Below are 12863 nucleotides of genomic sequence, written 5' to 3'. Positions count from 1 at the left end.
GGAGGCGGGCGGTTGGCACTGGCAGAGCCCGCACCCGTACCCGCGCCGCCAAGAGAGAAGCCCGCGCTGCGAGCCCCGAGCGAGCCCAGCCCGACCCAACCCCGGGGCCTTCCAGCTGGCGCGCCGGGGTGTGCGCCGCTCTGCGCTGCGCCGCGCGAAAACGAAAGCCAAAGCCGCTCTCCCGCCGCCGGCCCGAGCAACTTCGCGGCGGGCGGCGCCGAGGAGGAGCAGCGCAGGGCCGCTCCCGGGGATGGTGAGCGGACCGGCCGGGTGGGCAGCGGCGCCCGGGCCTGGTGCTTCCCCAGCTATAAATAGCTGCTGTGCGGGGGCGGGAGGATGGTGCCAGCGGTTTGCGAGCGCCTAGCCTGCTCAGAGCCCTGAGCTGGGCCAGGACCTTGCCCCGCGGCAGAGCGAGAGGGAGGGTGCCGAGGGGCGCGGGGCGGGGGTGCGGCTCACGCAGGCGGGGCGCGGTGGAGTTGCGAAGCTGGGCTCCCCCGCGCACTTAGTTGTTTGTCGTTTCTGCTTTTCCCCGGGAGGGGGAGGGGAAGGACAGCCCGGTAGTTCTGGGGACCCAGTGTGCGACGTCTCATTTGGTAGAAGAGGCTAGAAGCGGGCGGGTGCCAGCTGCAAGCAAATTGCAGGCTTCCCCAGACCCTGCCTGTGCTGGGGACTCATTACCTGTGGATGGCGCGGGGAATCCCTTGCCCTCGGGAGCCCAGCCAGGACCGCTGGTTGGGTGGAGGGCAACGGCGCCCCTTGCGGTTCTGTGCGACCCTGCGGCCAGAGAGCCGGCCCTGATGGGTCTGCAGTGGAACCTTCAGGGTGTTCAACCTCGCCTACCTGCAGTGGCTCCAAGTGCTGTGGGAAAGCCTGGGCCCTTAACTCTTCAAGGCATCAGAAAGCTGGGGAGGCCTGGTCTCAAAGGCCCCAGGACTCCTGAGGAGGGTGGCTCCTGAAGAAGCTGGAGCTCTCTGGGCTAGCTGTGGGAGAGGTGCTGCCCTGCCAGGCTGGCTCTGATGCTCGTCTTACTTGGGGACCAAGTGAGTGGAGTGAGAAGCGTGGAGTTGTCGGAGTTTTGCTGTAGTTTCAGTTCCCTTTGGCCGTGTGTCCTGGGACGAACCTCTCCCCGTGAGCTCTAAGTGAAATCTCCTGTTGTCGAAGGTGGACAGGCACCCTGTGTGTGCCATTGGCCCCCAGGACTCCCCAGCACCCAATGCAGCTCTACACACTCTCTCCAAGTAGTCTTGCTGTTTGGGCGGTTCGTATGGGTATGCTGGTGACAGATGTCTCCCTGAGACTTTGGAAGATGCTGGTAATCTCCCCAACACAGCTCCTGACCTGAGAGCCTACAGTCCAGGTCCCGTCCTGGCTTAGTTTGGGGGTCGGGCTGCCTTCCTGAGGCTGGACGCTGAAATGTTTTTCTGCTTCTCTGGGGGGAGAGGCCGTAATCTGCCCCAGCACCCCTTTTACTGCGGGGCTCCCTGCTCTCTCCAGCTTGTCACCTGCATAGAAGCGGGCCCTCGGCTGGAAGCAGGCTGCTCCCACAGCCCCAAGCCCACTGCTCCTGGGAACAGGATGCCAGCAGGCTGCCCGCCCTCGCCTGTTTGGAGCGCTGAGTCACCACTGCACCCATGCTGGCGGGGGCGGGGGGGTGCTGCAGGAATCCCTCTGCCCAGGGAACGGGTTCTCCCTTGGGTGCTGGGTGCTTCCAGCACTGTGTTTTCTGTGAATAGGAATGTTGGGGCTGAGCGGCCCTGGGAGGCCTGTTCACCTGTCATACTGTGGCACATGAAGCTAGCTTGGGACTGGGAAGGCGCAGGACAATGACTGCTTCCCCCAGCACCCACCTGCTGTCATAGGTCAGATACCCAGGCCCTGTTGCTGCACCCCTACCCTTTTGTCCCCTCTGGGGGATCCATTCCAAGGAGAGGGAGAAAAGATCTGTGGGGAAGACTGTTCAGCCAGCATCGTTCATCATAATCCTCAAGACTCAGCCCCAGGTGCCCACCAGTAGGGGACTGGATGCGCATGGGTACACCTGCGAGGTGATGCGCTGTGGTCATTTTAAATGATGGGATGTTTTTGATGACACACACAAATTGCCTGTGCTCTATTTACTGAGTTAAAATTTGAGATAGAAATTACACTAAAAGAGAAATTACTCTAAAAGAGAAAATCTTACATGCTCTTGTTCTGCACGGGACGCCCCAGGTGATGAGTCGACCCTCAGGGACTCTACTTGCTGAGTCTCCTCTTCCTCCTCTTCCTCCTCCTCCGGCTTCTGCACCTTCTTGGCCTTTCTCTGAACACTCCCTCCCCAAAGTCCTTCCTCTCAGCCCATTACTCCTTGTACGAGCCTTTCTTCTCTCCCTTCACCCTGGATGCACATGTGTCTGTCTGTCCCATTAGCAGAGGACCCCTCTGGTGGGTGTGTCTGGCCCATCCATGCAGTTCCTGGCTCCTGGAATGCACTTGGCTTACCGAGCAATGGCCAGGCTCATCTGCCCACGGAGACCCAGGGGCCACTCTGGAGCAACTTCTGAGCTGGGCCTCCCCAGCACCCAGAGGGGATTCATCTGGGGCATAAACTCTCCAGAGTCTGTCCAGGCCTTGGCTCATGCTGGGATCTCACTCAGAGCCACCCTGGGGCTGCACCGAGGTTGAGGGGACTTGGAGGCCATGGTTTGTGGCTTTGACCTGGAACCTTTTCTGGAGGTTCCTTGGGCAGGCCCTATGTGCCCACATCACTGTCGGCCTAGCTTGACTCTCATGTGGGAGGGCTTCCCTTCCCCCCAGGATGCCAGGCCCTGTGCAGGGGGCCCGACGTACCAGGGACAGCTGCTCTTGTCCACCCCTGGGCAGCTTAGCGTCTTGGAGGCCATTACAGGCAGGCTAGGCTTCAGGTCCTTGGGACTGGCTACTGACTTCAAGAGCAAGGTCAGCCCTACTAACCACCCTGTTAGCAGCTCCTGGTGAGGTAGGGGAGGCCTGAGAAGGGCCCACTGTGTGTGGAAGACACCACCTGCCCAGCCACCTGCCTGCTCAGCAGACTAAGTACCCCTGGGTCTCCCACAGTGTTCTTGGCACCCGACTCCTTTTCCCTTTTTAGTTCCTCCCCAGCGTACCCAAGCCCAGCTCCTTTGTGTCCCTTCTCGGTACTCCCAGGGGTGGTTATTTTCTCTTCTGTCCTGCTTGAGCCTCACTGGGTGCCCCAGCTGGGCATGACCCCAGTATTAGCAGAGTGAGGAAGGGACATCCGGGTCCTATGGGTAGAGCACCAGGGGACAGCAAGAGCAGCCCAGCTGGGTTGTGGAAGACCGAGGCTGGAGTGGAGGCCATGCCTCGAATAGGGGCTCAAGGGACTAGATTATGAAGTCTCTGAGACAGTCAGAAGTACTGGTGCAGGACACTCACTCCCCATCCCTCTGCCGGCGGGCATGCGAGTCCCAGTCTACCCTCTCACGGGGGCATTTTCAGGTCTTCAAAGGCCCTGGCTCAAAACTGAAGTGATCTGGTGTCACTGCTTAGTTCTGTGTTTCTGTTTCTAGTCTGTAAATCACAGATCACATTGATGATCTTTTGTACCTCTGTAAGCGTTCAGAGAGGAGCTGAAGGAGAGTCTGGCTCCTACGTCTTGTTCCACCCCAGGTCACTGGGTAGCCTTGGGCAGGTTGTCTGAACTCAGTTTCCCCCTCTGTAAAATGAGGGGTGGGTCGATTACAGTCCCTGCCAGTGTGGGTTTGGGATAAGTCAGAGTCCCCATCCGGTCCCCATGGCCTGAGCCTCATCCACTTAGCGACAAGCCCTTGCCCTGCGTGTAAGTGTGGCTCAGATGGTACAGTCCGCCTGGGCCACACCTTGCACCTGCCTCCTTCTCTGCGTTGGCATCTCCAGGCCATTGTTTTCCTGGGGGGTCTTTGCCTGTGCCCTTAGAGTGGAGGAAGCCCCAGGGGGAGCCATTACTGAAAGGTTGGGTCCATGAAGGTGGCAGGTGCATCTGGGAGCCCCAGAACAACCTTGGGGTGTACCATCGAGAATGGCCTGAGCAGTGGCCCCGCACGGGGCAGGTGGAGCTACAATGAGAATCAGAACTGTATCTGGACTTGTGGTTTGGGGCCGCCAAGCTCAGCATTGGCCCTGAGCCAGGTGAAGAGGCTGTGCTGGCAGCCCTGTGGGTGTTCCGGGAGCCAGGGGCCCAGGAGTTTGGATGGGCAAGGCCTTCTGGCCCACACTGAGGCAGTGAGGGAGGTGTGGGCTGGCCAGCTGGTGGGAAATCTGGGGAGAGAGGAGTCCCCGCCCCTCGAGGGAAAAGCCTCCCCCAGACTCCAGTGTACTGGAGACAACATGAGCCTTAGGACTGAGCACGACCTTAGCCTGGCAGCCAGGAGCAATGCTTCATGCCAGCAGGGGCATCTGCTGTCCATCCCTGAGGTGCCACCTGCCAAGGTTTTGGTGACCAGAAGCCAAAGCCTCATGGCCTTCCTGCTCAGGCACCAGCCTCGCCCTGCTTTCCAGCCCCCTTTGTGAGTGGACGGTGTGTTCATGGGCCAAGAGCACAAAGTGGCCCGGCTCTCAGCTCCCCTGGGAAAGTCTCCAAGGGCCCCCAGCCATGCCAGCCAGCCCCACCCTCCATGAACCTCCAGGCTTGCCCCAGTGTGGGACTCAGCTTCGAAGCTCTGTTTCCTTAAGAGCAGCAGGAAGATGCCCCAGTCTCCAGGCTACAGGGAGGGTTTGGTAGTCTCAAACACTCAGCCCGGAGTCTGGGGCTCCATGAATTATTCAGGTAGTTATAGTCTGTCTCAGTGACCTCATCTGCCAGCCAGGAGCCCGGAACCACTTGGATGGGTTGGGGGTCGGCTGAGGCGCTCTGAGGAGATACGCATGGGTGGAGCTTTGAGCACAGCCCTGGTGTTTCTGAGTGCTCCGAGGCTGCTGCTGTGCGCCCCCAGCTGTCCACAGCTCTCCAAGCATGCACTGTCCCGGCCAGGAATTGGGGGTGTGACTGCACTGTGGCAGAGGCAAGTCTTGGGGTGCAGCCAGAACTGCAGTACAGGAGAGCAGCTGGGGAGGGCACAGGGGAGAAGCAGGAGGGGCCCTGAGTCGTGCCCCCCAGGCCCCGCCTGGCACCAGTGTTGCCTTCCTGCCTCAGAGGTGAGCCCCGTTCCAGATCCTCCTCATGGAGTCCCCCTGGCTCCCACTCCTGCCCTCTCTCATCAGCGATCCTGCTTTGGCCTGTCCTTCAGCCCCCCCAACCGCCGGCCTCCCCTCTTCTTGGGCACTGTGCCCAGTTCCTTCTTATCAGGCCCCCTCTTCCTCCCTCTCAGGTTCCTGCTGGCACATCCCTGGCCCCCTTCCTGAGGCCTGTGCATGTGACCTCTGCTGCCGCAGGTGGAGCCTGGCTGTGCCCCTTCTGCTGGCGCTCAGGCATTCCTTGCCCAGTGCCTCCCCTCCCTGGGAGCTCCCTGGCTCTCTGAGGGGCTTCATAGCCCTCCCCAGGCACAGCATGGCACGGCTGTCATTTCCAGAGGTACAGTATTGGGGGTGTGCTTTGTCTTCTTCCCCCCCCCCCGCCCCCGTAAGGGGCGCGGAAGTGTTCCACTTGGGGCTGCTGGTATTGTGGGGGCTCTGGCTGCAAACACAGCCCTGCACTGCCTGCTCAGCCAGAAGGCAGAGTCGTTGGCTTGCTTGCCACCCTGCCAGCTTAAGGCTCTGCCTGGTGGCTCCACGCCCTCGGGCCAGCTGTCCCTGGAGGCTAGCTGCATGTCTGCAGGCACCTCCCTGGGGCTTATGGTGTCTATAGTTCCCTTCTGATTTTCTGTGGACTCTGCCTGATTTGTTCGGTCTTCCATCCTTTCTGGAATAGGTGGCGGTATATTATGGCTGCGTACACGTACCGGGAAAGGAAGGGAATCACTAGAAAGCCCTCATGTAAAAGGATCCAAACCATGCTCAGAAGCGTGTGGTACAAAGTAGACCTATCCTCATGGGGGCATCCAGAGCCCCCGTCCCTCTGTCCCTCCTCAGGGATGGGGCAAAAGCCGTTTGGGAGTCTGGCTCCTGGGCTGAGGAACCCTGTGTCTTCTCCCAGAGTGATTCCCACAGATGTGCCTAGCGGGTGCAGAGTGGCTGTAGTGGAAGGCAGCCCAGTGGCCCCAGACGTGAGGAGGGAACCCACGAGCCCTCCGGGCTTGGCTGCCATCCAGCAGTGTGGCTGGGGGCTCACTGCCCCTCAGTGGGCCTCGGGTTCCCACCTACACAATAAGCAGTTTCAGCAGCTGAGAGTGCCTGAAAATGTCCATGATTGTGTAACTCGGATGCCACCGGCTTCATCAGTGCCCGGCTGGGAGCAGCATCCTGGGAATCAGGAACTGGGTGCGGGAGGAACGGCGGGGGTGGGGAGGGCGGTCCCGGAGGGTGAGACGGGCAGGCCAGTCGTGCCGGGGCGTGACAGGGAGTGGGTAGTGGGCAGACCCCCGTCAGTGTGCACCCAGAAAGCGTCTCATCTGAGACATTTGCCTTGCTTTGGCGAGCATGTGACAGCCCTCGCCTTCATCTGCTCGCCGGTGGGGCTAGCAGCGCCGGGGCCCCCCCTCACGGTCCCAGGCGGGCTCACTTCAGGGGGTGGCTTGGTGGGTCCTCCAGAGTGGTTTTTTCAGCATGCTCATTGGCTCATTTTGGCACATCCCATGCCTTTCTCCAAGAGAAACACCAAATCCAGCAAATGCCCTGCGTCTCTAATTCCAGAACTTGGGAGCAAGGGCAGGAATTTGGGGTCCCGGCTCTGTAGGGGTCCTATCCACACCTCCCACCATCTGTCAAGTCTGCTGTGGCCACCCTGGCCCACCCTGCAGAGGGCCAAATGGGTTTTCCCTCTGGCATCGCCTTCTCAGCCCGAAGCCCTGCCAGCCCTCAGGGAGCTTGTTGCTGACTTGCCATCATCGCCTTTTGGTGAGGAGGAGTGCCCACCCCACCCCCCAGCGCAGGGCTCCTGTGCACACCCAGAGCTCTGAAGAGCATTCATTTCCGTGTTTCCCAGCTATCCTGGAAATCTCCAGGGTGAGGGACTGGTGGGGAGATGGATGAGCTGGGCCCCTTGCCTCTGCCAGCTCTGTGACAGGCCCCTGGGGACCTGGAGCTGAAGCACGCCTGTTCCCACTTAAGACACATTCCTAGCCACAGGCCCACCACCCCCTGACTGTCTGAGGGGCTGCCGCCCAGTGGTCCTGGCAGAGGCACAGGAGGGCTTCAGAGAGGAGGTGACGATACAGCCAGGCTTGGGAGGACACAGGAAAGCTGGCTGGGCAGGGGAAATGAGAGGGCACCCGAGAAAGTGAGAAATGTAAAACTCACGGCTCTGTGAGGGGGCATGGCGAGTGTCCGGAGTCCAGGGAGGGGGCAACGGCCAGTGAGGCCCAGGTCTTCGCTGAGGTAGGTAAGGGAGCTGTCTTGTCTCGGATATAAGCGGAGGTGGGGGAGGGGGGTGCGACCACACTACCCCTTTCCTAAAGTGTCCCGGCCCGGGGCCGAGTAGACAAATTAGGAGCCAGAGTGGAAGGAAGAGGCAAGAGGAGGCCCGAGCCAGGGCAGGAATGTTAGGGGCACAAGGCACAGGCTTGGATGCCAGGGAAGTGCAGGGGTGTGGGGACGACCAGGGGATCCAGCACAGTGTGAAGAAACCTTTTCCAACAATTTACTAAGGATGAAATGGGCCACCTCCAGAGGTGGAAAGCTCCCCAGATGTGCAGGCAGAGGCTGTGGCCCACTGGGTGTGTTGTAGGGGCCAGACATTGGGGCCCAAGCGCCCCAAGTGCCTGGAGCCTCCTGAGGCATTGGCACCATTTCTGAGGCCCCCATGACCTTTGCTTCTGCCCATCTCACAACCAGGCTCACCCGGAGTCCCTGGCAGGGGTCACATGTGAGGACCAGGGCCACTTACCAGGGGAGGGTCTGGAAAAGTCGGCACCTCTCTCCTCACACGGCCACCCCCAAACACAATTTGGAGGAACAAATGTGTGTCTTCCATCCATCCTCCCCGATTGGTCCCCGAAGTTGAGCAGGGGGCCCTCCACCCCCAGCTGCTCATCAGGCAGCTGGGTGAGACCTTCTGACCCCGGATCAAGGTGCATTGGGGGAAGTGACCTCCAAGTGTTCTTTGAGTTTTCAGAGGTTTTGCCAGGGAGGAAGGAGGCATTCAGTGACATCCAGGGTCATTCTGGACCCTTGCGGTTGAGGGTGCAGAGCAGAGCCCCTCTGGGCCCCAAAGAAGAGTGAGATCCAGGAGTGGTGGGGTCACACCCAGATCTCTGACTTGGTCTGTGGCCCTGGGCCAGCCCCGGCACACGCCTACAGTGTCTTGGCATGCGGCTGGGCTGTGCTTCCGACTTCCCCCTCTCCTGTTAGGGGCAGGAAGGAGCTGGGGGCCAGTGGTGGAGGGCCAGAGCTGGTGGTGTCCAGCCTGTCCTCAGAGCTGTGGTGGTGGTGAGGGGCCAGCTCTGGGGCTCCCCTCGTGCTGTGTGACCCTGAGGGAGTCGCTCCACATCTCTATGCTCTGCCCTCTGCCCTCCCTAGCATAGCTGTGTCAGTGGTGATGCAGAGCACGGTGATGTGTGCAGTGCCTCAGGAGAAAGAGCCAGCCTCTTTAGTCTATACTGCTGGGCCTGGTGGAAGACAGAGATAGCACCTCCTGGCCACTGCTGTACATCTGGGGGTAGGGGGTCAGGGCCACACTGGCCAGACAGCTGCCCAAAGCTGTCCCTTGTCCTCTCAAGTGGCAGCTTTTCCTGAGCTGCTGCAGAAGCCACCTGTGCCCAGTGGGAAGATACAGCGTTGGTGTCAGTGCCCTAGATGTGGGTGGCCTCAGCCTTCTGGTTTTGTCTAGGCCGGGAGGTGGCTGGTGTCTTATCTGGTACTGCCTGGCATAAAGAGTGGTTGCTAGCCTTCCCACAGGGACCCTGGCCTGCTGGGAGCGGGGGGTGGGGACAGTTCTCTGTGTCCACTGTGAGCCCAGTGACCCAGTGTGGAGGCTCTGGGGGCTTGGAGCTGCAGGTTTTAGGCTCCTTGAGTGGCTCAGGGCTAGGGGCGCCTTGGTTTCCCTCTCGGGACTGCTGGAGCAGGGAGTTTGTCACTGAGCACCCATGGGAATAGAGCCCTGGGAGGGGCACCCCCCCAGCCCACAGCCCTGGTCCATTCTGGGTGGGACTTTCTCTAGGGTTTTGGCTGCAGGAAGCCATCCGTGAGCCTATTTGCTCCTTCCAAGTCCCCAAAGTCCTGGGGACATAAGTCCTAATGTCCAGGCCCTGCAGCCTCAGGCCTGCTCAGAAGATATGAGCTTCTATTGACTTATAATTTGCTCCCTTGTCATTCTTTTCTTCACCACACCTGGATTGGGCTCGAGTAATGTCTCAGACACCATGCTGGGTGTGGGGATGCCACAGGGAACCAGACCCGGAGCTGCCGATGAGCAGGGTGCCAGGTGCAGGGGCAGGCTAAGCACAGGCTGAGGGAGACCTTGACGGGATTCCTTAGAGCGAACCCTGCTTCAACTCAGCCTTCAGACAGAGAGGTTGGATGGCCGAGAAGTGGAGGTGGGGCGGTGTCCTGGTCAGAGCGTGCACTGGACAAAGGGGGGTTCAAGGAAATCTGGGCATCCTGTAAGCTACAGGTCATTTTCAGCCCAGCCCTCCATTCTCTGGGCGCCGCTGGAGGGAATGCGCGTGGCTGGGGCTCAGGCTTGAGCCTGTCTGGCCAGCAACAGCCAGGCGTTCACACTGACCACCTTTTGATCCATCAGTTCAGCTCTAGGAATTGGACTTGTGGCTGAGTCAGCACCTGTGCAGAGGCGAGACCTGTGTGCTTCCTGTAGGGAACAGAACAAGTAAACACATAGCATGCAGCCATTCAGAAGAGGAGAGTGAAGAACAGTGCATGAACCCTTTGCCACCATCCGTGGCGGGAAGAAGATGGGGGTGGCCATGCTCCCCTGTCCCTTGGGATAGCAAGAGGGGTCCGAGGCACCCTGGATTGGGCAGAGTCCCCTGTGGTACCATAGCAGGCTCCTGCTGCAGCAGCCCATCTCACGCGCCCACCTCTGTCCGACTCACAGGGCATCTGGCGGATCCCCGTGGACGAGATCGACCGGCCGGGCAGCTTTGCCTGGCACATGAACCGCTCCATTGTGCTGCTGCTCAAGGTGCTGGCCCAGCTGCGGGACCACAGCACCCTGCTGAAGGTGTCCTCCATGCTGCAGCGGACCCCGGACCAGGGCAAGTGAGTGCAGCCACCAGGCCCGGTGTGTGGGCAGCATGTGGGGGGCAGCCGGTGCTGCCGTGGGTCAGAACATGAGTGCACACACAGGATGGGGCCCCTCCTCTGCCCAGGTGTTTCTCCACTGGTTGTGGCGCCTAGACCACCCCTTTTTTTCAGGAGGCTCTCTGTCCCGATGTCTAGACAACACCCCTGCCCTGTGCACCCTGGGTGAACACAGGCTGTGGACAAGCCCTTCTTCCCTTCCTCCTGCTTCCCTTCAGCTTGGGGCTCTTAGGATGCTGTCAGGTTGTGGGGAAGACAGGTGTCCAAATGATAGCCGGGGTCCTCCAGGTGAAGGCCAGTAATGACAGGCCAGGCAACAGCGGGCCCTGGGATCCCTTTGCCAGAAAGGGTGGGACAGATAGGACCAAGGGACATCTGTTTCAGCTGCACTTGCAGGGGTTGTGAGGGATCCCAGGACGTGGCCTGGCCTGGCTGGGCCAGCAGATGCCCATGCGTGCACCTCCTCACCTTATCTTGTCTCATTCACCCCCGCAGCAGGGGTGGGGCCCTCAGCTGGGGCCTGAGACACACTGGACACAGTCTTTACAGAGAGAAGCCAGAGGCCCCCAGCCCTCTCTCAGCCCGGCCCTGCCCACGCTGTGAGGACCCAGGGCAGTCCGTGCCTGCCGTAAAGGGAGGAGGCCCAGGACCCAGGCAGGAGGGAGGCTGAGGGACCAGCAGCTGTTCTCGGGGCAGGAAAGGGCACGGGCCACCATCGAGTGCCGTGTGGCTCTGAGCTCTGCCGTCTTCTCTGGTCACCCCCGTGTGCCTGCAGGAAGTATCTACGAGATGCTGACCGCCAGGTCCTGGCGCAGCGGGCCTTCATCCTCACTGTGAAGGTGCTGGAGGACACCCTGAGCGAGCTTGCAGAGGTATGCCCTGTCTTCTCCTAGGCGGTGGCCCTGTCCCTCCACTTACCTGCCCTTAGGAAGGACCCTGTGTCCCCACCTGTGAAGTGGAGACCCCTGCCTCTCTGGGTGGTGGAGATCAGCACAATGAGGAATTGGCAGACATTTAGTGAGGTGCTGATCCACGTGGCAGATGTGGACTCGTGGTCACCGAGGACAATAGCGACACTCCCTGAGGCTGCTACCTGAGCGGTGTTGCCACCCGGTGGGCCGAACTCAGGGTCACAACAGCTGTGATATTGAAGCAGACGGTGGGCTCGTGGTGGGCTGAGTGAGGCTTCCGAGAGCACTGGGCACACCTGGTCCCTTTCCCCTCTCCAAGGCAGACACAGCTCTCATCCCCTCTCCTAGCGAGCACCCTGAGGCCTAGGAGGTTAGGTCACCAGCCTAGCAGCAGTGGCCACTGGGACCTGAGCCAGGGCAGTGCTGCTGCGGTGTCCCCTGCCTAGCAGGACCGGCTGGGCCGTGGTGCAGGGGCCCGGGCCGGTGCCTCCTGAGTCTGCACCCTGGCTGCCATGCTTTAGGGGCAAGTGGGAGCCCAGAGCCGGAGTATTTAGCTCCACAACGAGCACGTTTGGTGGCCCCTGGTGGATCACCTCCCCATACGAAGCCCAGGACTGCCCTGAGGCCCACATTCAAGGAAGGCCAGCCCAGGCCAGGCGTGTTCTTCTGGGGAGGTACCACCGACAGTGCCCCATTAGTCCCACTCAAGGCCAGAGGGGCAGAGCGGGGAGGGACATCCTCTGGCAGCTAACGGATGGCGAGATCCAGGGTGGCCTGGGGTGGGTACACCTGACACCCGGGGGGTCTTGTTCTGGTAGAAGTCCCAAAGACACAGTGAAACACTGGTTTGGTTTTCTCGTAGGGGTCAGAACGCCCAAGGCCCAAGGCCTGTGGCCTCCCTGGAGGCAGGATGACCACCGACGTCCCACACAAGGCCAGTCCTGAGGACAGTCAAGAGGCCCTCCCCCACTCCAAGAAGCCTCCTCTGGCTGATGGCTCAGGGCCAGCGGCCGAGCCAGGGGGCAAAGCGGGCCCCCTTAACCACCGGCCCGTGGCCATGGAGGCAGGAGACAGCGCAGACCAGGCTGGGGAGCGGAAGGACAAGGAGAGCCCCCGGGCAGGGCCTGCCGAGCCCATGGACACGGGTGAGGCCACCACTCGCTGCTCAGACTCTGAACGGGCGCCACCCCCACAGCCAGGCCGACCCCCCAGGGACCGGGGCCCCGAGAGCCGGCCCACCGAGCTGTCCCTGGAGGAGTTGAGCATCAGTGCCCGCCAGCAGCCCAGCCCGCTCACACCGGCCCAGCCAGCCCTGGTCACCTCCCCTGCCGCCACCACCACCACTGGGGCCAGAGCGAGCAGTCACCCTGAGGAGCCACCCACACGGCCCAGCCGAAAGAGGAAGCTCCTGGAGGACACAGAGTCGGGCAAGACGCTCCTGCTAGATGCCTACCGAGTGTGGCAGCAGGGCCAGAAGGGCGTGGCCTACGACCTGGGCCGCATCGAGAGGATCATGTCCGAGACCTACATGCTCATCAAGCAGGTGGGTGGCCGCGGGCCAGGCCTGGTGACTCTCAAGGCAGGTCCTTCCCAGCCGGTCCAGGGATGCAAGGGCCCTTCGGGGTGCTCGTCAGGTGTCTTTCC

General features: G+C 61.1%; 1 protein-coding gene across 9 annotated transcripts in view; it reads left to right on the top strand.

Annotated features, from left to right (window-relative positions):
- The window catches only part of CABIN1 (calcineurin binding protein 1), a 146216-nt gene that overhangs the window by 124420 nt on the left and 8933 nt on the right, over positions 1-12863 (top strand). For all 9 annotated transcript variants that reach the window (XM_029922558.1, XM_029922562.1, XM_029922559.1 and 6 more), the window contains 3 exons: positions 10103-10266; positions 11084-11180; positions 12082-12762. In XM_029922558.1, coding sequence (XP_029778418.1) covers positions 10103-10266; positions 11084-11180; positions 12082-12762 — 942 coding nt within the window. The remainder of the gene's footprint in view (positions 1-10102; positions 10267-11083; positions 11181-12081; positions 12763-12863) is intronic.

Source organism: Suricata suricatta, chromosome 14, assembly GCF_006229205.1.
Source record: "Suricata suricatta isolate VVHF042 chromosome 14, meerkat_22Aug2017_6uvM2_HiC, whole genome shotgun sequence".
NCBI classification, from domain to species: domain Eukaryota; kingdom Metazoa; phylum Chordata; class Mammalia; order Carnivora; family Herpestidae; genus Suricata; species Suricata suricatta.
The sequence above is the reverse complement of the archived record's forward strand: the minus strand, read 5'-3'. Positions and strand labels throughout refer to the sequence as shown.